Here is a 26,881-nt window from a genome sequence, read left to right as displayed (position 1 = left end):
TGTTCCCATGTGCCTGCTGCCCTTGTCCTTCTAGGTGGTAGAGGTCGTGGGTTTGGGAGGTGCTGCCGAAGAAGCCTTGGTGACTTGCTGCAGTGCATCTTGTAGATGGTACACACTGCAGCCACGGTACACCGGTGGTGGAGGGAGTGGATGGGGTGCCAATCAAGTGGGCTGCTTTGTCCTGGATGGTGTCGAACTTCTTGAGTGTTGTTAGAGCTGCACTCATCCAGGCAGGTGGAGAGTATTCCATCACACTCCTTACTTGTGCCTTGTAGATGGTGGAAAGGCTTTGGGGAGTTAGAGTTGAGACACTCACCGCAGAATACCTAGCCTCTGACCTGCTCTTGTTGCCACAGTATTTGTAGCTGGTCCAGTTAAGTTTCTGTTCAATGGTGACCCCCCCCAGGATGTTGATGATGGTGGGGGATTCGGCGATGGTAATGCCATTTAATGTCAAGGGGAGGTGGTTAGACTCTCGCTTGTTGGAGATAGTCATTGCCTGGCATTTCTGTGGCGCAAATGTTACCTGCCACTTATCAGCCCAAGCCTGAACGTCATCCAGGTCTTGTTGCATGCGGGCATGGACTGCTTCATTATCTGAGGAGTTGTGAATGGTGCTGAACACTCTGCAGTCATCAGCGAACATCTCCATTTATGACCTTGTATGTTGGAGGAAAGGTCATTGATGAAGCAACTGAAGATGATTGGGCCTAGGACACTGCCCTGAGGAACACCTGCAGCGATGTCCTGGGGCTGTGATGATTGACCTTCAACCACCACAACCATCTCCCTTTGTGCTAGGTATGACTCCAGCCAGTGGAGCAGCTTCCCCCCCGATTCCCATTGACTTCAGTTTTACTAGGGCTCCTTGATTCCGCAGTCGGTCAAATGCTGCCTTGATGTCAAGGGCTGTCACTCTCACCTCACCTCCATGTTCTCTGTTCAGAAAATTTTAAGTGTTGTATTGTGAATGTATAAGATTTTATATTTTTGAGAACATTAGAAAGTCTATGTTGCTATGTATTGCCCCCTCTTTTTCAGAAAGCAACAATGTTTTTCTAGAGTTTGTAGTTGTGAGTAAAATGTTTTATCTGTCACAGATTCAACAATGGGTGGATGATCAAGATTGGAAGAGGACTAGATTACTTTAAAAAAACTCAGGTTTGTTTCTAGTTAAGAGGGGGGTCTGACCATTAAAACCATTGTTAAAAAATAATTCCAAATGAATGATTGTTTTTATTTTGTTTATACAAGAATGCTGATGAAATATTGAAAAAGTGACATGTTACTGAGCTCAACTATGTATATGATGAATTAACACACTGTAGAAATGACCCCATATCTGAAGCACATTATGTTACTGATTGTGTCTACCAGTACTAATTAAGACCATGCTTCCATAACCCTTTCGGGATTCTTGTATTTTACCCTGGATCCCCTAATTCTACCCTCTTAAGCATCCCTGATTATAATCATTCAACCATTAGTGGCTGTGCCTTCTGTTGCCTAGGCCCTAAGCTCTGGAATTCCCTGCCTAAACCTCTCCGCCCCTCTATCTCTCTTTCCTCCTTTTAAGACGCTCCTTAAAACCTACCTCTTTGACCAAGCATTTGGTCACGTGCCCTAAGTTTTCCTTATATGCCTCTGTCAAAGTTTTTGTCTTTTAATGCGCCTTGGGACATTTTACTACGTTAAAGGCACTATATAAATACAAGTTGTTGTTTGGATATGGGATGGAACAACTTGCATTTATACGGCACCCATAATAGAGAGAAATGTCCCAAAGTCCTTCACAAGAGGGATCAGACACTGAGAAGGAGAAGGGAGGAGAGTTGGTGGAAGTGACTGAAACTGTGGTCAAAGAAGGTTTTGTGGAAACGTTTGAATATATGAAGAGATGTAGCAAGCCACAGGCATTGAAGAACAGTATCCCAATGTACTAGACATAGTTGCTGAAGGTTCTACCACTATGTGAGGTTGTGGGAGGGGGCCGGGGAGCTGGACTGTATTGCTGGAAGATGTTGCCAACATAAGGTGGAGCAAGGCTGGGGAGAGATTTCTAAGCCTCGGGATTTTGAAATCAATGTGTTGCGGGACAAGGAGCCAGTGGAGGTCAACACTAACAGAATGGCCCGGATTTTGTAAACATCGGCGAAGGAATGGCGCATACCATTCACCATGCTGACAGCTGCCCAGAGTGTTTGCGGGCTTTTGAGCGTAGACTTGCTGTCATCAGGCGTCTGATCCAGCATGGTGCCCTCTACAGGCATCTGTGAGCAAGACAAGCAACAGCGTGGTTCTTCAACCAATCAGATTGAAGAATCCTCACTGAGATACGCAGAGTCTAAACCAGAAAGCATAAATTATGTACAGAAAGCGAAATAAAGATTAGGAATGAAAGATGGGATTAAGAGAGAGAGATAAAAAGAGACAGACAGAAAAAGAAAAAGTTTTTAAATCTCAATTCTGAAGGAGAGACTCTAGTTGTAAAATTAAAATTTCAAGGCCAGAGGGATTGTTTGGCAGCAATTAGGACATATCACACCGTTAAAAATTCACTTACACCTAAATGCACCAGCCTAACTTTTTCTGCCGTGTTCAGTGGGTAAGTACTGCAATTTCACACCCTTACATTGATTTCACTGCCAAGTCTATCGGCGAGTACTGTTATAGCACAACCTGTGGTGAAGCAGGTTAACTCGGACCGCAACTTCCAGATTTCCATGTTTAACTGCGGATGTGCGTACTCCGGAGGTTGCTGCCCGATTTTTTTTTTTACCCCATAACAGCGAGCGCTGTTAGCCTCACCATTATTAACACCACAAAATTTGGGTCTTAGTACGTTAAAAAAAAAAAATGCAGTATAGTTCTAGATGAGTTGGAGTTTGCACAGGGTGAAACTTGGGAGGCCAGCATGGAGAGAGTTGGAGAAGTCAAGCATGGAGGTGATGATGGTGTAGGTGAGGGTTACAGCAGCAATGGGGTTGATGTTAAGCAGACAATATTAGGTGATGGATTATATGTGGGACTTGATGGTTTGCTGAGAGCACCGAGGTTGCACATATAGATACAGCCTGAACAAACCGCAAAGAAGTGAAATAGAATGGGGGATCTAAAGTGCAAAGTTTCTGGCAGACACCAGATAGGACAGAGCAAGTACTGGCTCATTCACAACTTCATGTCAGATGTTGCACAGAACAGCAACACATTTATTTCTATTCTCATGTAATGTGCCTGACTTCCTGTTGTTGCCAGTGCTGCCAACATTAGATCTGCTTATGCCTGTTCTTACAGCAATAAACCAAACTTCCAGGAAGGTAGCTCTGCCTTCTCTGCATACTGAAATCCTAATTTCTAATTCCTTTTGGTGAGATTAGTTCAGTTTCACATCCCAAGTAAGACTGGGAAAGCCGCACCTCCTAGTTCTGTATCTTGCTCATTAATGAACAAGACATTAATGGAGGTAGCGCAGGTTAAAAAAAAAAGTGATTCGGTCCACAAAGGGATCGAAGCATAGAGTAAGGGAGATCAGAAATAGACATAGAAGTCATTTTCTGACTCTGGTCCTGGCATGCGCTGCACATGATTTTCCAATATTAATTTAAATGGTAAAAACACAGTGTATGCCTCAATTTCCAATATGGATGCCTGGCAGGTAGGCTATCCACCAGCAGCACAAAGTCAAATAAATTGTCCCTGATGCATATTTGGATCTTTCCATTACCATATTAACCACCTTTCATCTAGGTGCCCTTTTTAAACATGTAGAATAAACTTTAAAAACCCAATATTAAAAGTAACTCTCCAAATCCTGTGGAAAAATGGTCAACACATCTTGAAACATGCCATCTCCCTTGCATCTGAGCCCTGAGAATAGTACACTTTACAATAGACTAATCCATACTATTTACAGGATTAATACAAGAAAACAGTGCTGGTGCTTTTCCACTTAGTAACATTGTGATGTAGCTGGCCCATTCATTTTTGTACCATTTGTGGTGATAATTCAAAAGCCTGGATAAAACTATCATCCTCCTCTTATTACAAATTTTAAAGGTTTGATTTAATAAAATGGTGGGCCCCACATTCCATGGCCCCATTTACCAGACCAGCTGCTGATGTGTGTTTCTCTCAGTTCAAGAGTATCACAAAGTTCTTTCTCCTTCTCATTGGCCTTATTTTCTTTTTCAATAGCCTCAAATGCATGTTGCTCTCATTCTCACTGTTCCTCCTGTTTCCAGCACACTCAGCCTCCAATTTCAACATTTCTAACTAGAATGCTCTATCCTTATCTTTTTCCTCCAATTGCAAACACAATTTCTGCCTCCTTTGATCTGGTTGACCTTTTTATATTTTACTGCCTTGATTTTGTTCAATTTTATCTGACTTGAAATGCCTTTCTCACCAACCTAACTCAGTATCCCAGGTTGCTGGCACCAGTAATTACAAACTTGAATCTGCTATAGTTATCTTCTTGATGCAGTGGCATCAATCACTCCTGTAAGTGGCCTGAGCATTTTCATTTTATGGGAGTTGGCTCACACTACCTTAATCTACTTTACAATAGCATAACTATAGTATTCCCCTCTGATGTGAACTTGTGTTTTTTGCATGTGTGCTTCTTCCCTCTCTTCAAAGCTGGACTGAATGAACACTTTGTGAGACGGGACTTAATATGCATCGATAAACTACTTTATTTCACAGTAGGTTGAACAGAAAGAACTCGCTTTATTCATCAGAACAAGATATCTTCACGTAATAATACAATGTAAAGCATATACAATTCCCCACCATCAGTGGATTGCGTTACTTGACTTAAACAAGATGCCTTCTAACTCGTCCACCATTTCTGTTTCCACGACCTGAATAACTGCTGGTATCTATTTTATCTTCCTGTGGTCACAGACAGATAGGGATTAAAGACTTTACAACATATTGTGTTTGAGGTGTTTTCCAATTACTGAGATGAGCCTACAAATTGCTTATTGTTTAGTCTTTGGGAAAACAACCGCCATTAACATTAACTTTCGTCTAGGGGTCTTTATTTGATAATACACGGCTTTAAAAACCTTAATAAAAATAACTCTCTCTAAATCTTCTGTGGAAAATAGTCAAACATCCCAAAACATGATCCTCCTAATGGAATAAATTTCCATTAAGTGTATTTAGCTAAATCACTCAGGCAACATAAACAGGGACTGAGTAAATGACAAAGCCCAGGGGGTGCAACAAGTGAGAAGCAAAGGAGGAAACAGAAAGAGAGAGAGAATATATATGAAAATTAAAAACAGCAAGAAGCAATCAGACAATGAACAAGTTAGAAATGTAATAAACTTAACATTCACATACACATACATGAAAGTACATAAAGTATGGAGGCAGCTTTGATTTATTTTTCTAGGTGAACTAGCAGTCATGCATGTCAGAAATTCAACAAAGTGGCCAAGATATGAATATTGCAGTCAACAAAAGTTTCTGTGAAGTATAAATGCTGTAAGTTGTGATTAACTTTTTTTTAAATGGTGTAGACAATGCTTCAGATCACTTTCATGTTATTTTTCCAGGGCCGATTTTCTATTGGCTACTGTGACTTTGACTTGAGACAGTGCCATGAAACTACAGTGGACATTTTCCATATCAAGCATACAAAGAATTCATAATTTGGAGACCTTACTATTCTGGTTATTTTATTCTGTTATGCAATGTACTAAAACTGAAACTTCAAGATTTTTAATTCAAGTATTTTTAATTTTTTTGTAATATTGCATGAATAACTAGCAAGCAAGTTTTCTTACCAAAATTAAACTTAAATATTCAAACTGTTTAACTCTTTGCTAAATGTACCAACAACTTTACAAGATTTTCTGTGTTTAATATTATAGTATACATTTGATAAAAGCGGACAGCTCACTCACTTATCATAGCTCCACGTTGATTCCTATGCATGGTAAACTGAACAATTTATATACTCATCATTGTGTAGGAACCAATATTTTAGAGCAACACAAGCAGTTTTAATGATGGAGGATGGATTACAAAAGCCTTGTAAATGGAACACATCTCAGGCAAACTAACCCTCTTTTAATGGCATAAACTCCATTTGATATACATTCTAGTGTCAACTTTACCCAATTCATACTGTAAAAAATGTAATGCATATTCACTTTAGTTTATCTTCATATACATGCAGTAATTTAGCAAAAGTGAAGATAAGTGACCATATAAAGTTCTGTTTAAACAAAAACAATGTTAGGTCTTCAATAAATTCTTGATTAGCCTATCTTCTCTTCTCCACCCAAGATTGCTGACTCATCAATTTCATTTGGCTACTTTCCACAATGACTCAATGTCTCCATTTCTAATAGTAGTGAGTAAACATAATATGATCACATTGGTGTACAGTACTTACATTTAGAAATTCTTCGAGAAAGGTGGCATATGGAAGAAAGTGTATTTTCACAGGTCAGATTGGAACTTAAAAAAGAGTAACGAACCTTTACACCATCTTTAATCATAGAGTTACTGGGTTATAAAGCAATATGACATGAATACAATTGTAAAAATCTCTCTGGTTAAAAATGTCCTACTGCCATGATTTTCCAAGTGGCTAATGAGTTAAAGCTCATGTAATTTAGGCCATTTGGCCAAAAACATCTTGGTTGCCTTCCTAGCAGCCTTTGTTAATATGGATCTGCTTCCAGATAGTGTGTATAGAAATTGTGGGATGGCAGATGAAATAAATATTTTTTTTAAATACATTATCTAAAATAGTTTTATTGTAGACTGTACAAGTGTGTCAAATTGGCAAATGCAATATTACAAATCTAGATCAAACTGGCCAGGCATCATGGGAGGCCTCCACTTTGTAAGCTTCATGTACGCAACTCCAAGCCCTGTGCCCTCCCCATCCTGCAGTCACTAACACCACAACTTCATTAGAATGTTAGTCTCAAGACTGCAATTCCTGGGCACATAATACCCTTATTAGCAACTGAAAAGTACTTTTGTGTGTGTTGCCCAAAGCAGCAATCTAAGAAGTTAGGTTCTATTCGTTGTGAAATGGACACATCAACAGCAACTTCTCAGGGCAATGCGGCCACTACCTAGAAGTTCATTTGCAAAGGGCACTACAAAAATGCTGCTGCCATCATGTCTAAATTACACAGATAATGCAGTGCCAAGATCGTAAACCATTCTTACTATGACAGAACACTTCACTCAAATGGCACAAATGTGTTCAGTGGAGCAAGCTCATGCCACTATATTAGGTCAATACAGCTGTATAAACAATTGCAGTTGGGACTTAAGATTGACAATAGGCTTCAGTCTTGTGGCATAGATACAACATATTAGATTGTTGCTTTGGGTAGCACACACACAAGGGTACTTTTATCAGTCATTTGTCTAGACAAGGATAATTTCAGCTTCTGTTGAGAAAGAAAACCACATGTAAAGTTTGTTTTTAATCAAATGCCAAGATGTCAAAAACTATTTCCAGTTGCCATGGGTGATTAGGTTTGATCCTAAAGTGCCAATGCTTTAGCAATGCCCAAGCTACAGTTTCTTTTACTGGAACCAAAAAACATTGCAGCAGCTGGGACCAGCTCACCAGAAATCAGAACGGGCTGGCCAGTGCCACAACAGGAGATGCTTTGACAATATTACCAAAGCCAGATCTAGATACTGGACAGAATACACAGAAGCAATGATGATCAAACAGTGAGAAACAAACTATGCAGGAAAAGAGAGAGCTGCTGCTAATAATGGAGAAAAAGAATTAGGAGCACAGCCCAGAGATATGCCTTATTCATGGCACAGCAGCAAACATCACATCTACATAGTGATCCATGGCATGTAGTTCTTATAAAAGAATAGCATCACTATGAATTCCATCTCTTACTCTCTGGGGATGACGCACAATTCTACTTGTATGTGGAAGTTCAACAATGAGTTAGACCATCACTGAATGCCTTCTGAAAATTCAAGTACATTACACCTGCTGGCTTGCCCTCATCTGTCCTTCAGTTTGCTGAAAAAACTCAGTATGATTAACTTTTAGAACCATAATGACTTTGTTTAGCCTCCATGCTCTTTAAATGAATAACATCCCGTAAAGGCACCTGAAGCATTTAACTGATTTCCAACCTTAGATTGATTAGTCAATATTTCCCAGATGAATAACTTACTACTTTTCTGAATATTTAAATATTATTCACTATCTTCCAGTCCTTAGTTACAGCACAGTATTTATCAATTCCCAATTCTATTTACTTGCTCACTTTCTTAACGATTATAGGATGCATCTCATCTGGCCCATGTGTCTTGTAAATGTTTAGTTGAGTTTGTTCAATACATGTTCTTCATAGTCTTCTGCAAATGTATATTTCCAAGATAATCTGATTAACTGAATTTGTCTGGTTCTGATTTGTCTAGATTAATTGCCAAACTCCCCATGTCCACTCTCCTCTGATTCCTTTGCCCTGCTGTCCACTCAACCTCACCCAACAGAGAACCCCATCACGTAAACTCTCCCATCCACAGCCACTTGATCCTTGTCCCAGCATTGCCATCTTGTGACCACTCCCCTTTCTATTTTTGATCACTTCCTTGTCTGCCTTCCGATTCATGTCCTTGCCTACCCCAAACTTCCATTAACTTCCAACGCTGAAAATCACTCCCTAAACTTCCTCACTAATTCACTCTCAATCTTTCAACTCCCTTCTGATCATCCATCCATCACAACACCTCTGCTGTTGTTGAACTGCTCTCACTTTTGCGTTGATACCCTCCTTCCCACTGAATCACTTCCAGTTTCCCACCCTTGCCATTCCTCCTGGTACAGTTTCCCTCGTCGCTTCCTTAAATTCGGAGGTCACAAACTCAAATGCACCTTGCACACAAATGGTTTAGTCAAATCACCACCAAAGCTGGCTCGACCATATTAAACACTCCGTTGTCTCTCTTTCTTCAACCAAATCCTCCCACTTTTCCAGAATTGCATTCCCTAATCAAACCTCTTTCTTTCCTTTCCAATACCAAGTGGATTTCTTCTTTAACATGGAGGTATCTGTGCAGCTGCCTTTGCCCCCTCCTTTCCCAACCAGTCCCACATCTATGCTACTACGATAGCAAAATACTGTTGGAAATCCGAAATAACAGAAAATACTGGAAAAACTCAGCAGGTCAGGCAACATCCGTGGAGAGAAATTTGAGTTGACGTTTCGGGTCGAACCCTTCTTCAAAACTGGAAAGAAAATCTGCGATCTGACAAAAGAAGTAAAAGAAACAAAAGCAGAGAGACAATAAAAGGTGTTCGAAGCTAGACGAGATGGTAATAGGTTGAGATTGGGTGTGAAGTGTACTGGCAGGGCAAGAGATAGCTGCCACGTGTGAGAGAAACAAAAGGAAAGGGGGGGGGGGGGGGGGAGAAGGAGTGGAAAAATTACAAGAAAAATGTAATAGGGGCCAAGGTTATGATCTGAAATTGTTGAACTCGATATTGAGTCCGGAAGGCTGCAGAGTGCCTAATCGGAAGATGAGGTGCTGTTCCTCGAGTTTACGTTGAGCTTCCGTGGAACAATACAAGAGGCCAAGGACGGTGAGGTCCGAGTGGGAATGGAGCGGTGAATTAAAATGACAGGCGACCGGAAGCTCGGGGTCACCCTTACGGACTGAACGGAGGTGTTCCGCAAAGCGGTCACCCAATCTGCGTTTGGTCTCCCCAATGTAGAGGAGACCACATCGTGAGCAGCGAATACAGTATACTAGATTGCGAGAAGTACAAGTAAATCGCTGTTTCACCTGGAAGGGGTGTTTGGGGCCCTGGACAGTGGGAAGGGGGGAGGTATAGGGGTATGTGTTCCATCTCCTCCGCTTGCACGGGAAGGTGCCAGGCGAAGGGGAAGGGCTGTTTGGGGAGGAGTGGACTAGGGTGTCTCGGAGGGAGCAGTCCCTACAGAATGCTGAAAGGGGAGGGGAAGATACGTTTGGTGGTGGGATCACTTTGGAGGTAGCGGAAATGCCGGAGGATGATCCGTTGAATGTGGAGGCTGGTGGGGTGAAAGGTGAGGACAAGGGGAACCCTATCGTGGTTCCGGGAGGGAGGGGCAGGGGTGAGGGCAGAAGTGCGGGAGATAGAACTGACACGGTCAAGGGCAGTGTCAACCACGGTAGAGGGGAATCCTCGGTTGCGGAAAAAGGAAGACATGTCTGAAGCACTGGTGTGGAAGGTGGCATCGTCGGGACGGAGAAACTGGGAGAATGGAATAGAGTCCTTACAGGAGGCTGGGTGGGAGGAAGTGTAGGCCAGGTAGCTGTGGGAGTCAGTGGGCTTGTAGTGAATATTGGTCGATAACCTATCCCCAGAGATGGAGACGGAGAAGTCGAGGAAGGAAAGGGAAGAGTCAGAGATGGACCATGTGAAAGTGAGGGAAGGGTGGAAATTGGAGGCAAAGTGAATGAAATTGTCAAGTTCGGGGCGAGAGCAGGAAATGGCACCGATACAGTCATCAATGTATCGGAAAAAGAGGTGAGGGAGGGGACCTGAGTATGACTGGAACAAAGATTGTTCTACATAGCCCACGAAAAGGCAGGCATAGCTAGGACCCATGCGGGTACCCATGGCAACACCTTTGATTTGGAGGAAATGAGTGGAGTTAAAGGAGAAGTTGTTCAATGTGAGAACAAGTTCAGCCAGGCGGAGGAGGGTGGTGGTGGATGGGGACTGGTCGGGCCTCTGTTCAAGGAAGAAGCGGAGCACCCTCAGGCCATCCCGGTGGGGGATGGAGGTGTAGAGGGATTGTACATCCATGGTGAAAAGGAAGCGGTTGGGGCCTGGAAACTGTTAAAGTGGCGGAGGGCGTCCGAAGAGTCGCGGATGTAGGTGGGAAGAGACTGGACAAGAGGAGAAAAGATAGAGTCAAGATAGGAAGAGATAAGTTCCGTGGGGCAAGAACAGGCTGAAACGATGGGTCTACCATGGCAGTCCTGTTTGTGGATCTTGGGAAGGAGGTAGAAGCGAGCCGTGCGGGGTTGGGGAACTATGAGGTTGGTGGCAGCGGGGGGGAAGATCTCCAGAGGAGATGAGGTCAGTGACAGTCTTGGAAACGGTGGTTTGATGTTCGGTAGTGGGGTCATGGTCCAGGTGGAGGTAGGAGGTGGTGTCGGAGAGTTGGCGTTCAGCTTCCGCTAGGTAGAGGTCAGTGCGCCAAACAACAACAGCACCACCCTTGTCAGCGGGTTTAATAACAATGTCAGGGTTGGATCTAAGAGAATGGAGTGCTGCAAGTTCAGAGGGAGGTAGGTTGGAGTGAGTGAGGGGAGCAGAGAAATGGAGACGGCTGATGTCACGGCGGCAGTTAGCGATGAAAAGATCTAGAGAGGGTAAGAGGCCAGGGGGAGGGGTCCAGGTAGAACGGGAATTCTACAAGCGGGAGAAAGGGTCAGTTGTGCAGGGGGGGAAGACTCCTGGCCAGAGAAGTGGGCACGGAGACGAAGGCGGCGGAAAAAGAGCTCAACATCGTGCCGAGCTCGAAATTCATTGAGGTGGGGGCGTAAGGGGATGAAGCTCAGGCCTTTGCTGCGGACTGATCGTTCGGGGTCAGAGAGTGGAAGGTCAGAGGGGATAGTGAAAACACGGCAGGGGGTGAGATTAGAAGGGGGGTCAGAGGAAAGTGATGGGGAAGAAGGTTCCGGAGGGGCGTTGGTGTCCAAGAGTTGATGAAGCTTGCGATCCTTGACATCGGAAAGGAAGAAAAAAAGTTTTTTGTTGAAGCGTCGGATGAGTCGAAGAATGAAATGGAACCGTGGACCCGGACAGCTTTGAGATAGAGTGCGCCGGTGTTGCTGAAGAGAGAGGTCGAGAGTGTTCATGTGGCGCCGCATGGCGTAGAGCGTGGATCTCAGGATGCGGCGAGAGCAGTAGTTCGAGGAACGATGAATATCTTGGAGAGATTTGTAATCTCATTTCTGGAGATGGGAAATTGAGTTTCTCTCCCATCTCCCACTTTCCAACCTCTTCTCTTCCATGACACCCATCTCCGGCTCCCTCTCACCCAACTACCTTTCCAGACCACTTTACTTGCCAACATTGTTAACACCTCACTTTGCTAAAGCACCATCTCTCTTCCTTTCAAAACTGCTGTCATCAACCTTTCTCTTCAAAAAACCCAACTTCAATCTGTTTTTCCCTTTTAACTATTGCCCCATCTCTAATCTATCTTTCTTCTCTATGGTTCTCCAAAGTATCATCACCATAGTCCATTCCCATCTACCTCAAAAACTCCCTGTTTGAATCCCTTCAGCCTAGTTTCCATGCTGCTTGTAGCACCGAGACTGCTCTGTCCAAGGTCACAAATTACAGCCTGCATGACCATTGTGCATAATCCCTCCTGGTCCTTCTTGATCTCGCTGTGGCATTTGATGCAATCAATCATACCACCCTCCTTCAACACTACTCCTCTGATGTCCAGTTCCGTGGGACTAGCTTTGCACGATTCCGCTCTTACCGGTCCTAAGGCACTTAGCAAATCCCCAGCAATGGTCAGTAACATAATAATGGTCAATGAATGCTTAGTACCACGGTCAGTTGACAGAGACTCAACTATAAGAAACAGTTGATTATTACCACTCATGGCATTGTTGGTATTTCTCCCTCCCACTTTGGTCGTTTCTGGTCCATTCATTTTGCTTTGAAATCCTATGCTGCATACTATTCCTGACAATAACAGTCACCTAACTCATTTGATTATTTTTACTGAAGTAGAACTTTCTGTATCTTCTTAGTTCCATTGTTTGTCCCTCTTCTGTTCACAGCTGTGCTTCTGTAATGCCTTAAGTGTTATATTTTCACAAGCTAATATAAGGAGTATATATTGCATTACTAATAAAAGCATTTAAGATCATCAGTATTACCTTATTTGATCCTCTTTACCCTAAAAGTTATTTATTTCCTCTTTACCCTGAAAGTTATTAATTTCCCTCTTAACTTCTGGTCAGCAATAACAATTTGCTCCACTATGTTTGCCAAAGTAGAAGGACCTTCTCCCTTCAAAATTAGTTTCAATAAGTCACAACTGCTACTTTTATGTTCTCTATTAACAGCCCAAATTCCATCTGGTTCTGCATAGGCCATCCTTCCTATACAAGTTATTTCTACTAGGAAAGTATTCCAAGTGGTCTGGAAAGTCAAGTCCTTAACATGCACCATTTCTATAATGTTTTATATTTGTAAATTATTTGAAGAAATGCAATTTGGCAACAAGAGCCACTGTTAACTTAATGGAGATCCTGGTAAATTGTCCAGCCCCTGCCCCCATAGTTTATGTAGTCTTTATTAGCATACATCACAGGTGTTAAGAAATATATTCATTTACTCACCATAAATCATGAAAATTACTTGTTAACCAACCATAGGATTTTTGCAAATCTTCAGCAAAAGTATAATATACAACATAATAGCAGAATAAAATAATCGGTGACATTTGTTTTAAATTAAATACCATTGGGTTAAATATGATCTAAATGAAGAATTAAATAGCACAACACCTTAATATTGAAAACCTTATAGATATAAATTAGATACTGTGCAACATTTGTAGCTTTAATCCACTGAGGCCCTTTCCCTATAAAAACATTTTACAAATTCAGACCTGGTGCTAGGAATTAACTGCATCCCTAATAATATTTTACTCCCAACATTCATTTGATGAAATTAAAGAATATGTTTTAGATTTCCTTGTTTGTTTCATCACTAAGAAAATTTGACACAAAACAATGATTCCATTATTGAGTAGATCCTATGAGGATTTGTGTATGTTAACTGTTTTGTACAGTATACTACATAAATACCCAGTAATGTACTATCAAAGGTAATTTTCCTAAAATGGAATATTAAATCTGGGTGTCATTAGAAACATCTGAGACTATACATTTCTTCTCACATGTGGTAAATAACATTAAAAATCCAGTGCAAAACAATATACAGTCGTATAGTAATTGTAAAAGCCAGGGGTGAAAATAAATTGAGCCTGTGGCAGAATTTATCATTATGATTAAATAAACTACCGTCACACAGATTACATTGTTAAGCTCTTATTGTTTAAAGTAATAAAGACAGGGTAAGTAAATGCAGCAATCCTAAAGTGCCGTACAGTTTAGGAGAAAAAAATAGTTTAAGGCTTTTACTGTTACACAGTAATAAACATTTAATAATTAATACTTTAAGAGTTAAGTCTTCTATTTATACCGGACTAAACGTAGTACCTTATAATTCATGAAGTCAGAGGAATCTGGCTGTAATGAATCCACATGGAATCCATCACTCATTGCTGTTTTTAACACTTCCTCTACAAACAACTGAAAATTGTTGACTTGCTCATTTGTAGGTACAATCCATAGTCTTTTTAAATTCTGTCTTGTGTATTCATCTTCAGGCAACACTGCCACATGTCCAACCCACTGTAGTGTCAAATGGTGTGGATCCTTTTTCTCATAACCAATTGGTGAAAGTTTACCATTGACAAAGTAACAAAACTTGGAGCTCAAGTGCTTCAAGAATTCAACTGATGTGCAAAATATGTTTGCATCAAAGACCTCTGTGCTACATGAGGTTAGGTTGTACATTTGTGGGGCTGGTTTAACTGTGAAGTACACAGTCTGCAGTCTCTGATCCAGAGTAATGTTGAGCATTGCATTCCTCTCCGCTTTGGCATTTTCAGATTCTCTCTCCTGCAAAGCCTCTATCAAAGGCTGGATCTGGTAAAAATCAGCTTCTCTCTTCAAGAGCCCCACTTCTTGAAAATCATCTGGAAGGTCCAGGTTTGATGTGCGCAGAAAATTTAGAATGTATCGAAATATTTTGCCATCTCTGTCAATGAAGAAATTACCATGCTGATCACTAGTTGAGGGCATTTTCCCACTGAACATTACACCCAGCATCGAGTCTGGGTAACGAGTTAAAGTTGCCAGAGAACTGGTGTATAGCTTTCCTCCTACATTTAATGTTATAGGATCAGACATATTGAATTCACTACAATCTGTTTTGTAGGAAAAGGGAGACAAAAAGAGAAAGATTTTATGAAAGGAGTGTTTAATGCAAAGATCAAAGATACTCTGCACTAAACAGAAGTACTCCTGCTACCCCTCCACACTCACCCTTTTGATGTGAGCGGGTTGTAACTACATATTCTTAGCGTCCTCATTTCCTAGGCCCAACCTTATTTCCTAGGCAAGCATATAACAGTTTTGTGATTCTAATACTTTCTCCAACTGACTTGGAAGGAGATGGGACTGGCTTTGTTAGAGAGGCACTAGAACAATTATTTTCAAATATGGTCAACAATGAAGATCTCTTCTGATTTTGCATACAAAACACTTCCTAACCGTCCAGTCTAAATGAGGTTTAAATCACCCAACTATTCACAGCCCTAGAAATCTCCCTATCCTCTCGTACAAACCCCAATGGGCTCATCTCAGCTGAACAAGAAAATAGAAAGTACAAATACTAATTGATTACAATACTGGAGCAATAGTGCCTCACTTTATTTACTTTTAATGACTTTGGTAATAATGTGCTTACTCTGTGGGATATGTTTTAAAAACATTGGCCCGGATTTTGCGGTGCCAATAATGGCTTACGCCATCCTAAGCCTTGTAAAAGGCACAAGTTCCAGGTTTCCGCATGCACTGGTTCGCTTTGACAGATCTACCCACCAACCCAAAAATCACTTTTGCTGGCGCAGAGATGGGCTATTTGCCCAACTACTGCCGAGCAAATGCCCATGAAACTCTTACGCCTGGTAAAAGCAGGCATAGGGCCTGCTTTCACCAGCGTAAGGGTTAATATAAATGTTAAATTAAAAATTCAATTAAAAAAATCAAACATTTAAAATTAATTTATGTAAATTTTGGCCCGGATTAAAATGTTGAAAATTATTTTTCAAAAAATTAAATTTTTATTGTAAATGCTTCCTTAAAGGGACTTTTAATTACATTTGAAAATGGGAACATTATTTTTATTCCTGTTGTGTAAATTATTTAATTATTTGGGGACTCCTCATATGCTTATGGAGATTTTTGGAATCCCCATAAGCTTATGAGGAATCCTCCTTTCTGATAGGATCTGGACCTCGTGATCCCAGGAATGCTTCTGAACCGCCTGCGTCCCTGGGATCCATGGGCTTTTACGCAAGTGTAGTGTATGTAACTGTTCTACCTTTAAGAGAACTATTGTATGTAACCGTCCACCTTTAAGAGAACTATTTTAGGTGTGGCACTACTTTATCCTGGCTGCTGTATACTGTAATACCGACGGTGACCACACCAGTATATAAGTGCTGTGTCAGGATTTATTGGGCAGATTCGCCCTGACCTTCGAATAGTAAAGTCCTGTTTAAGTTACTCTTGTAGTCTGTGTATTACTTCGCTATACAACCCACAGACTTTACAGTGGCGACGAGTTCGATCTTACCCTGCGGCAACAATACTTCTGAAGAAGTAAATGAGCGTCGAGAAGAGGCACCCGCCCTCGTCGTTTTGCTGAGAGAAAACTCGAGTCTGCAGACCAAGAAAGGAGGAAGATTTCAAACACGAAGTCTTCCATCGGCAACAGGCACGGATTGTCCCTTCTGCCACGGTGGTGAGTGAGCCGATCAACACGAGAAGCAAGTCGGCCACGGTGACTGTGAGTAAAGGGAAAATAGAAACAAATAAACGGAGGATAAGGGCGGTGCACTCAACCACGGTCGAGGGGGAAAGGAGCCGGACAGAAGTCGGGCCCAGAGGCACTGAGACTGGGGCAGCGTGGAGCAGAAGCCGTGGTACAAGCGGGCTGGGGAGCGTCGTGAGACGACTAGACCGCGACGGCGAAAAAGGCCGGACAAATACCACGACCACGAGGCGCTGCGACCGGGATCGTAAGGCGCAGGAAGATATAAACATAAATAAGCCACGGAGAACTCAGCCACAGACTGCGAGAAGCTGGGAGGCGCAATTGGGGTGAAAAGGCCAGACAGTGACTGAGGCCACGAAGCGCTGCGACTGGATCGTAAGGCGCGGGAAGAGATAAAAATAAATAAACCGCGGAGAACGCAGCCGCAGCCGGGGAGGAAGCACCGGACTGCGAGAGGCTGGGAGGAGCGATTGGGTGAAAAAGGTCGGACAGTGACCGAGGCCACGAAGCGCTGCGACCGGGATCGTAAGGCGCGGGAAGAGATAAAATAAATAAATCGCGGAGAACTCAGCCGCAGCCGGGGAGGGAAGCACTGGACTGCGAGAGGGCTGGGAGGCGCGATTGAGAGCCGCGCGAGCGGGAGAGACAGAGTCCGAGCGAGAGCCGCGCGAACGGGAGAGACAGAGCCCGAGAGAGAGCGAGCGAGAGCCGCGCGAGCGGGAGAGACAGAGCCCGAGGAAGACTGAGCGAGATCCAGCCCAGCGGCTGAAACTGTTCGCCGTCAACGGGTTGTACCCAGAGCCGGTTGCCCGGCCGAGAGAAGGGAACGCGCTGAAGCCGAAGCGCAGGCTGCGAACCCCGAAAGCCAGCGGCCGTCGCCCGAGGGAGAAGCTTACCCCTCCTGCCAGGGGAAGAAAAGCGGGAACCGCCATCTTGAAAGTGGGCGGGGAAAGAAGATAAGCGCGGGAAACCGCGGGAAGCCGCCAGTAGGCGGAGAAAAAGACAGAAGCGGGAACCGCCATTTTGAAAGGGGCGGGGAAAGAAGATAAGCGCGGGGAAACCGCCATCTTGAAAAAAAAAAGTTAAAGAAATATTTCATTGTTGTTTATCAGGGAGGTGAAGATGCCTAAGCGTGGTAACATCAACGATTTCGATTCCGAGGTAGAAGATTGGGCCACGTATGTAGAACGCATTGAGATATATTGTGAGGCCAATAAAATAGAGGATGATGATAAAGCTATAACCTTGCTAAACTCGATGGGGGCGAAGACATACGGGCTATTGAAGCATCTTCTAGCACCAGTTAAACCGGCGGATCAAACCTTCGATAATATTGTTGCTGTTCTGAAGGATCACTTGAACCCCACACCGCTGATGTTGGCGGAACGATTCAAATTTTATGCGAGAACGCAACGGAAAGAGGAAAGCAACGCGGAATACTTGGTCGAACTGCGTAGGCTAGCGAAATACTGCCAGTTTGGAGGAAATCTGACAGAGGCATTGCGAGACAAGTTCGTGTGCGGGTTGTCGAAGGAAGGAACGCAAAAGCGACTGCTCGAAGAGAACGACCTTACACTGGATAGGGCTGTCCTTATTGCAGCATCACACGAAGCCGCAGCGAAAGGAACTGCGGAAATGCAGCTGAAGGCAGCGGTCCTCAGTGTGGATCAAATTACTTCGGGTGCAACGAAATGTTATCGTTGTGGGAAGACAACACACGACCAGAACCAATGCTGGTTTAAAAACCAGGACTGTAGGAAATGTGGCAAACTGGGTCACATAGCCAAAGTATGCCGGTCAGGGAAGAAGACCAACAACCAAAAAAAGCCATCACAGGAAAAGTACAACAAAGTACACAAGGTGGTTGAGAAGAGTTCAGATGAACAGAATTCGGATTCAGACCCAAGCGGCCAGGAACTGGGTAGTCTGAGAATTCATAATGTGTGTAAGGAAGCTGACCTACAAACTATCTGGGTCATGCTAAAAATAGCCGGAGTCCAAGTGAGAATGGAATTGGACACTGGATCAGCCCCATCAGTCATAAATCGAAGGGATTACAACCGGCTATTCTCACATATACCCTTGAGAGATACCAAGTTCGTATTGCAGACATACACGGGGCATAAAGTATACCCCATGGGAAAGATAAGAGTCAAGGTGAGAGACAGGGGCAAAGAACACCCCGGAATGGACTTATACATACTACCTGAGGGAGGACCACCACTTCTAGGACGGGAGTGGATCAAGAAAATAGACATGGAATGGCACTACCTCAAAGCAATAACAAGTGAGGACTCGGGGCAGACAATCAGCTCAGACTCTGAAACGGATGACGATAAGACCAGCCCAAGCATGAAAGACAAGTCTAAAATGAACTTGCTGACTAAGGTTGGTAGAACGAATGTGGGCATAAAGGCTTATGCTCCAGAGGAGAACAAAGTTTCAGAACAGAATTCCTCTGAACAACAACATAGCTTGACAGAGAATTCTGAGTCTGTTCAAGTTACAGACATATATATTACTGAGGAACATCGAGCTCGAATGCAAACTTATTTCAGATTACGACAGCAATTAGAACAATTGAATTGCCGTCTCGAGCAAGAGATGAAAGCAATGAAAAAGTTCTATGATACCGAATGGGAGAATCTGGAAAGACAACAGAAGCAGCTGGGGAAGAAAAGGGAGCAGGAGCACACAAACCGTCTGCACGAGGAGGCCAAACGAATCAAAGCTGATTCGGCTTCTGAAGGGGCGTGCTCCAATCCGGTGGAACAAGATGTGCCGCAACTGAAGGCGCTGGTTAGCAGGTTGCAGGCAGAAAAAGCTGAGTTGGTCGACATGACTTCCGAGCTCCTACTGAAGTTGGGTGCAGCATCACCGGACGATTCATTTGTGGAAATTCGAATGATGGGGGCTGCGGATGATGGCGAAGTAGAAGCAGCAAAGGAGCCCCAGGACAAGGTTCTAAACAGCCCTGCAGCTAATGGAAAAGGGATGAGGACAGAAGAGTTAACAGTCAGCCAACTCCTCCAGGGCAAGGTTATAAACAGCCCTGTAGTTAATGGAAAAGGGATGATGGCAGAAGAGTTAACAGTCAGCCAACTCATTCATATGCTGAGGGATAAAACTCTAAAATGGGAAAAACTTAAATACGAGCCTCAATCTTCAAAGGGAAGGGAGCTCTCAAAAGTCATTGGAAGAGCTGAGGTGGCAACCCAGACTGAGAAGTCTGCAGCAGAACAGCCCTTGGATGCCAAAAGTACGCTGACGCACGGCAATGTAGAACAACAGAATACTGAAACAGCTACTTCAGTAGAGGGATTGAATAGTCCGATCAATCAATCTCCGAATGAAGTTGAAGTATTGAAATCACAAATGAGGTCATTAGTAAAAGACTTGCAGGAAGCCCAGAAAAAGCGGGATGAATCTGAACGCATGATGAAGTCTCTTCAGGACAGATGTCGGGATTTGGAACAAAAGTCGGCTAACGTCCAGCTGGGTAAGGAGGAAATAGAAGACCCTCTCAGGCCTAGCTCAGGACGACACCGAATATTACCATGATCTGTTGAGTGACACTGAATATTACGAGGACCTGGTCTGCCCAGCTTGTGCCGAGAACTCCCAAAGTGCCGAAATCAGGATGAATCACTTAAAGTCTAAGGAACATAGGGAGATGGTGGCGTTACAGCTGGCAGCTGACAATGGAGCCCCGAGAGTCTCCAAGAAGCAAAAAAGGAAAAGACGAAGCAGAAGATGATAACCATCTGGACCATTATTACCTCTACCCGATCACACACGTGGTCCCCCGAACGGAGCCAAATCAGTTGGAAAGTAGGAAAATTTCCCAAGGCAATCCAACTGTTTTTTGTTTGTTTTAAAAAGTCAGCAATGCTGGTTCAGAAGTGATGGAAGTAAAGCTGTTAAGTCTAGGGAAGGACTGTGGGATGAGTCCCTCTAGCAAGGTGACCCGACTACACCACGGAGGCGTGGTCCGGACCGAGTCAAGAAGATCAGAGACTGAATCTGTGAACTGTTTCCCGCAGAGACTGAATCTGTGAACTGTTTCCGCAGAGACTACCTCTGTGAACTGTTGTAACATGAAGTTGGATATGTTATGATGTTATGTTAATGGGGAATAAGTATGTTGTAAGCTAAAAAGGGAGGATTGTAGTGTATGTAACTGTTCTACCTTTAAGAGAACTATTGTATGTAACCGTCCACCTTTAAGAGAACTATTTTAGGTGTGGCACTACTTTATCCTGGCTGCTGTATACTGTAATACCGACGGTGACCACACCAGTATATAAGTGCTGTGTCAGGATTTATTGGGCAGATTCGCCCTGACCTTTGAATAGTAAAGTCCTGTTTAAGTTACTCTTGTAGTCTGTGTATTACTTCGCTATACAACCCACAGACTTTACAGCAAGCATATGCCTGCAGGCCCAGGACTCGAAGTCCGGGAGCCAGCAGGTAGGTATGGGCCTTTTATAAAAAAAAAAATTTTTAAAAATCGGGTCGGAGGCATACTCCGGAGGTACGCCTCCGATCGCAAATTCCGGCCCAGTCATTTTATTTGTTCTACAATTGTGTTACAGTTAGTGTTTTTTGATGCACGGCCTATTGGAAATACAATAGTTTTATGCAGTACATAAGTGGCATGTAATATGTCACATATAAATAAGTGGTTAGTGGATAACCGTGGGAACTTGCATTTTTCTATGTTGGATTCTAGAATTTTGTTTGTTGCCTTGTGAAATTTGAAGTCGTCCTGGCCAACCACCCATCTCACTTCAGCCAATACCAACAAAATCAGATTAATTGGACTTGGTTGTTGACTGTGACTTAAGTGACTGAAAGCAACTAATTTGTTGTGAAGCATTTTGGAATGTCCTGAGGATGTGATACGGTGTTATCTAAATACAAGTTATCTCTCTTAGTGCACAAATCCACCCAGTGCTACCTCCCTCTAAGTCAGCTGGTGAGACAGTTACTATATTCATGAAACTATCACATTTTTTATTACCATCATTGTTTGGGAAATAGAGTCAGACTGCTGAAATGTGCCCAGTTAGTCTGCCCAGCTTGCCCATATGCAAATTGAGAATCAACATCCTTTTTCTTCCTGGTTGCTGATCTGGAGCCCCAGTAGCACTTGACTTTAAAATTAGATCTTCCTCTTTAAGTCCAACACAAATTTGTATATTGTAGCATATTTGTCCCACTCCCTGTAAAGTTTGGCAGCATCTTGAAATATGCCACCACTAAAAAAAGCTTCAGTGTTGGGTTTGTGGAAGTCTTGTTCAAAGTGGATGAATGAATATGTCTCCAAATATTTAGCATGCAATACAATTCACTCGCATTTTCAATGAAGATGACCTTACTTTAAGGAACAATCCAACTGAAGATGGAAATCTGGAAAAGGGAGGGAAGAAAATTGCATTCAGTCCACAGTCATAGAGTCATAGAGTTTTACAGCACAGAAAGAGGCCCTTCGGCCCATCGTGTCTGCGCCGCCCATCCATCCGCCCATCCAGTATACCCCCATTTCTGTAACTTAAAAAAATGAGTAACATATCACCAATCTGTAACCATATTTTTGTTGACTGTTTATTTGCACCAAAAGTGGGTTGGACCAGATTTCTGATTGATCCCCTTGAAGGAAAAGACACACCCAACAGTTTGCCTGGAATATGTAATTTCTCTGCAAGTGTAATTTGATCCAATCGCTGTCACAGGCAGGCTGCTCCAGTGCAGCGATGACAGTGCCATCCACCTGTTAATGTGGAGGGTCTCCACGCAAAAAACGGCTAGCAACAGGAGGAAATGTGTTTCAGGCTGCAGCCCTGTGGCTAGGCAGATGCACGGCTCTGGTGGGGGCGGGGCAGTGTTTAGGCTCCGCCCCCATGCAGGTGCACATGCTCAGAATGACTCAAACGTTTGTGTCAGCAATCACTCCCATTTTTGTTTACATGGTTCATTTTGCTTCCAGAGGCTAGACATCTCAGGTGTCCACTTGCATCCAGTGCTGCTCTGATAGCACATTACAGTGGCACCCCAAATGCAACCCAAAACTGTTGCATTCTGTCAAGTGAAAGTCAGTTTCAGACCAACCTTGAAGCGGATAGCGGTATAGAAACTGGAAAACATTGGCATATTTAGAGTAGCAGAGGCTTGGAACCAGATCTCTTGCATCCCGCCTAGTGGCTTGCTGAAATCAGTAACAGAGGCCGAGGAGCAGATTTCTGTTGATTGTTTTCAGGAAGAGACAGCAATGAAAAATGAGAGAAAGGAAAAATTACATTTCTGCATTGGGGCAGAAAGTACCTCACTGTCTATTTGTTTTCTATTTTCTCTTTCCCTCGGTTCAGAGTGTGGAATTCCACTTTTACTCAATTTATTTCTCATTTTCTGGACTTTACTTTTTCTGCAAACTTCTCAAATAACATCAAAACCTCCATTTGAGAGGAACAGCATAACCAAGTTATAGTACTGGTTGGGTAATTTTTTCTGTAAATCTTAGCTGAGCTAAAGGGTAAAAGCCTTTCAATAAGCCACTGTATCGGAGTTCCAAGTGAAGTTGTAAAGGACAGGCAGATTGGGTTGATGGGGAGAAATGAAGGTGGGAGGAGGCTCGTGTGGAGCATAAACACCAGTATAGACGTGTTGGGCCAAATGACCAGTTTCTGTGCTGTAAATACTATGCAATTCTATGTAAGATTAGGAAAATTAATGCATGACTAAACATGTCAGGAAGAGGGATTCACTTTGTTGGACACAGGCACCAGTTCTGGGACAGATCTGAGCTATTCTGCAAAGCTATATCTGAACAGGCAGGATGCTAATGTACTGGCAAAAGGATTAAAGAGGGAAGTGACAAAGTATTTAAACTAGGAGGGAGGCCTCTGGGAAAATAAGCCAACCAGGATCAGCTAATAGAGAAAAGAGAAATAGATGAGGATAATATTCGTACTGAAAACAATTTAGCAAGAGGGATATGGCAAAGAGGAATAAAATCAAATGGACTACTTATAAACCAGGAAAAGGAGTGGAGGTAGGGGGTAGCTTAGACAAAAATGCATAGGAAAAGTAGCGTTAAAAAATGGTTACAATGTATGTATTGCAATGTGTAGAGTGTGGAAAATAAACTGGGGGAACTGAAAGCAATTATTTTGCCAGAAGATCTGGACTTAATAGCATTAACAGAAACCTGGCTGCAGATGACAAGATTGGAAAATAAATATATTGGGTTATAATTTATTTAGGAGGGATAGAAAAGCTGAGAAAGAAGGCAGACTGGCAATATTGGTAAAAAGAGGGAATACATGCTGTAGAGGGATGATGCAGATAAGGGGAGGGTACATACAAAGTCAATATGATTGGAACTCAAATATATGTATTTTTAAATGCTTGTTATATCAGTAAAGGATGTATTACAAATTTCAAAATTGTGGGAAGGAAATAGAAGAAGAAATTTGCCGTCAGGTTAGAGGCAGGAGTAGGAATAACAAAATTATCGTTTGGGAGATTTTTAATTATCCACTTGTCGATTGGGACGGAGTATGTAAATTGAGAAAAGGGAATGGAATTCCAAAAAGGTGTACAGGACTCCTTTCTCAAGCTGTTTGTTGGTAGACCTACGAGGGTGGAGCTCTGTTGCTAGATCTGGTTTTGAGTAATAAACTAGACCAGGCAGATGAGCTAAATGTGGGTAAGCACCTTGGAGATAATGACCATAACATGATACAATTGATGATCCAATTATAAAGGGGAAAAGTCAGGTCATATATTAGATTGGATTACAGCAGATTTTATAAAGATGAGAAGTGAGTTAACTAAGGTGAGGTGGAAAGAGAAATTGGCAGAAAGTACTGTACAGCAGGTCATTTTTTTTTTTAAGTTTCAAAGTTTTAGGATGTTGTAATAAATAGATTAGAAAAATATTAATTGAAGAGGGCCTATGAGGAATATAACAAATAATAATGAAAACAGCTAAAGGATAATATGAAAATATAAGAGGTTAAGTGAGATGAGGAAAACCAAGAGGCAGTATGAGAAAAAAAATTATTTTACAAGTACTTTGGTAAAAAAGAGAATTTTTAAAGAAGGTGGGACCCCTGAGAGGAGAAGATTGTCAATTTGATCAAAAAATGGCAGAGGTATTTAGTAAGTACCTCACACCAGCCTTTACTAAAAAGAGGATATCAGAGGTGAGGTGAATCCTGAAGTGATTTGAGACCAAGATGAGCGAGTTTAAAATAACAGAAAATGCTGGAAAAACTCAGCAGGCCAGGCAACATCTGTGGAGAGAAATTAGTGTCAACGTTTCGGGTGAACCCTTTGTCAAGACTAAAGAGGCACAGGAAATGAAATAGATTAAGAGGCCAGGCTGGGAGAGAACAAGAGAAGAGACATTAAGAGGTATTCAAAATGAGACGAGATGGTGATAGGACTAGTGGAGACAAAAGATGGCTCTAGATTAGGTGTGAAATGCGCTGGCAGAATGGGAGACAGCTGCCATGTGGGAGAGAGGGATAAAAAGGGGGGGGGGGGGTGTATATCAATGATTTCACAAAGGCCTAGAGGCAGCGGTGTCAACATTTGCAGATGAAACCAAAATAGGTGTAGTTAATTCTTTAGTAGACCAAATGAAGCTGCAAAGGAATATTAATAAGATGAGGGGGGGGTTAAAAAGTGGCAGACGGAATTCAATGTCAATAATTGTGAGATGGTGCATTTTGGGAAAAAATTGCAGTAATTATACTGCGAATGGAAGTAGGCTCAGTGCTGTGAAAGAGTAGAGATTTGGGGGTACAGGTTCACAGAACATTAAAGGCAGCACCTTGGGTTGATACGGCTGTAAGAAAAGCTAATGGTATTCTAGGTTTTATCTCAACAGGTATAAAATATAAAAGATAAGAGGCAACAATAAGCTTATATAAATCCTTAATAAGACCTCAGTTAGAGTACAGCATACAGTATTGGGCTCCACACTAGAGGAAAGATATTGAAGTTATCAAGACAGTACAGCACAAATTCATTGCCTGGTATGAGGAAATAGAAGACTTGAAAAATTGAGCCTTTTTTCATTAGAACACAGATTATAGAAGTGCTTAAATCAGGTTAAATAAATTAATCAAAGATAAAATTTAACAAATCTCAAAGCAACCACATCCCATGAGATTCAATTTAAATTTTCTTTGCTCCCTTTAAAAAAAGATATTTCTAAATTGACTTCATAAAATAAAATCCCTGTACTCAAGCTTCTTTTTGGTTGAAATCAGCCATGTAGTGGAATTGCAATGATCCAACGTAAGTTAAATGGCACAAATCCTCTTTCAACCACAGTCTTACAGGATATACTACAAATTACCAGTATGTACCATAGCGTTTGCGGAGATAAAAACAGCATTGTTGCCAATATTTAACAGTCAACACGTGGCCTGGAGATGTGCGAATATCTAACTAAACAAAAATTCAGTCACATGAATTTGTGGCAACTATTACCATATGTGTAAAACACATTTGGAAATGAGAATACTGGGGGATTCTCTACTTCACTTTTCTATTTTTTTCTCACAAGTAAAGAAAACGAGGAAAGTTCTGATTGATAAGTGTAAATAACCTATTTCACGTGAACTTCAGATGCCCATCAAATTCTTCGACCAATGCTTGCCATAAAATAACTGGCTAAACATAAATCTGATTTCCCAAACTTTATTCTGTGGTTAAAGCCGTTTCTACTTCCCAATAGCTAAACTATTAACCAGGTAAATGAATACATTTCAAAACAACTTTAACATAGTCCATACTGTTAAAAAACGGAACAGCCATAACCCCATGGTGCGCTATGAAACCATCACAATGCAGAAACGTTTTAACGTTCATCACTTTAACCCTAAAAGCATATGAGGGCTGACAGTGGAATTATTATAAAAATCTATCCCAAACGGTCTGGGTCCAGAAAATTGTGGCGCCGCAACGGGAAATAGCATTTTTTTAATGCATCCATATCCTGAATCACTGCTCCCCCCCCCAACTTCGTCCCCCGGGAAAATCGCTGTTCGCTCTGAAGATGAGGCACATCTGAAATTCAGGCAAAGACTGCATTGTGCGCTGCACTCACCTTGCATCAACCCAACTTCGTGACAAACCCGTGGTGGAAGCTGGTAGCGCAGCGGCTTCTGGACCTTGTAGTTTTAACGCCCGTCGTTT

At 42.4% G+C, this 26,881-nt stretch overlaps 2 protein-coding genes across 6 annotated transcripts in view; one reads left to right on the top strand and one right to left on the bottom strand.

Annotated features, from left to right (window-relative positions):
* The window catches only part of LOC147081076 (MIT domain-containing protein 1-like), a 17,410-nt gene extending 10,654 nt beyond the window's left edge, over positions 1-6,756 (top strand). Inside the window, exons 6-7 of one of the 2 annotated variants that reach the window (XM_085980967.1) lie at positions 1,101-1,161; positions 4,705-6,756. In XM_085980967.1, the coding sequence (XP_085837093.1) occupies positions 1,101-1,161; positions 4,705-4,707 (64 nt within the window). In that variant the 3' untranslated portion in view covers positions 4,708-6,756. The remainder of the gene's footprint in view (positions 1-1,100; positions 1,162-4,704) is intronic. The other variant, XM_085980966.1, reaches the window with a different exon arrangement.
* Positions 4,671-26,881, bottom strand: LOC147081075 (BTB/POZ domain-containing protein KCTD21-like). Of its 4 annotated transcripts, none has more exons than XM_085980963.1 (4): positions 26,793-26,874; positions 21,693-22,081; positions 14,263-15,035; positions 4,671-4,893 (listed from the first exon to the last, which is right to left on the bottom strand). In XM_085980963.1, exons 3-4 carry the CDS (start codon positions 15,016-15,018, stop codon positions 4,816-4,818), a joined length of 834 nt encoding a protein of 277 aa, XP_085837089.1. In that variant the 5' UTR covers positions 15,019-15,035; positions 21,693-22,081; positions 26,793-26,874; the 3' UTR covers positions 4,671-4,815. The 4 variants fall into 4 exon arrangements, with proteins under 4 accessions (XP_085837089.1, XP_085837090.1, XP_085837088.1 ...); XM_085980964.1 differs by having other exon boundaries at positions 22,051-22,081; positions 26,793-26,861; XM_085980962.1 differs by lacking the exon at positions 21,693-22,081 and having other exon boundaries at positions 26,793-26,881.

Source organism: Somniosus microcephalus, unplaced genomic scaffold (assembly GCF_052327205.1).
Source record: "Somniosus microcephalus isolate GS21.2 unplaced genomic scaffold, FLI_Smic_1.0 scaffold810, whole genome shotgun sequence".
In the NCBI taxonomy this organism is placed as follows: Eukaryota; Metazoa; Chordata; class Chondrichthyes; order Squaliformes; family Somniosidae; genus Somniosus; species Somniosus microcephalus.
The sequence above is the reverse complement of the archived record's forward strand: the minus strand, read 5'-3'. Positions and strand labels throughout refer to the sequence as shown.

Bases quoted from the DNA above. Each gene is read 5' to 3' on its own strand.
- LOC147081075 (XM_085980962.1), bottom strand. The intron at 4,894-14,262 runs GTACTACGTTTA...CTGTGACCACAG, and splicing joins CTGACTTCATGAATTATAAG to GAAGATAAAATAGATACCAG.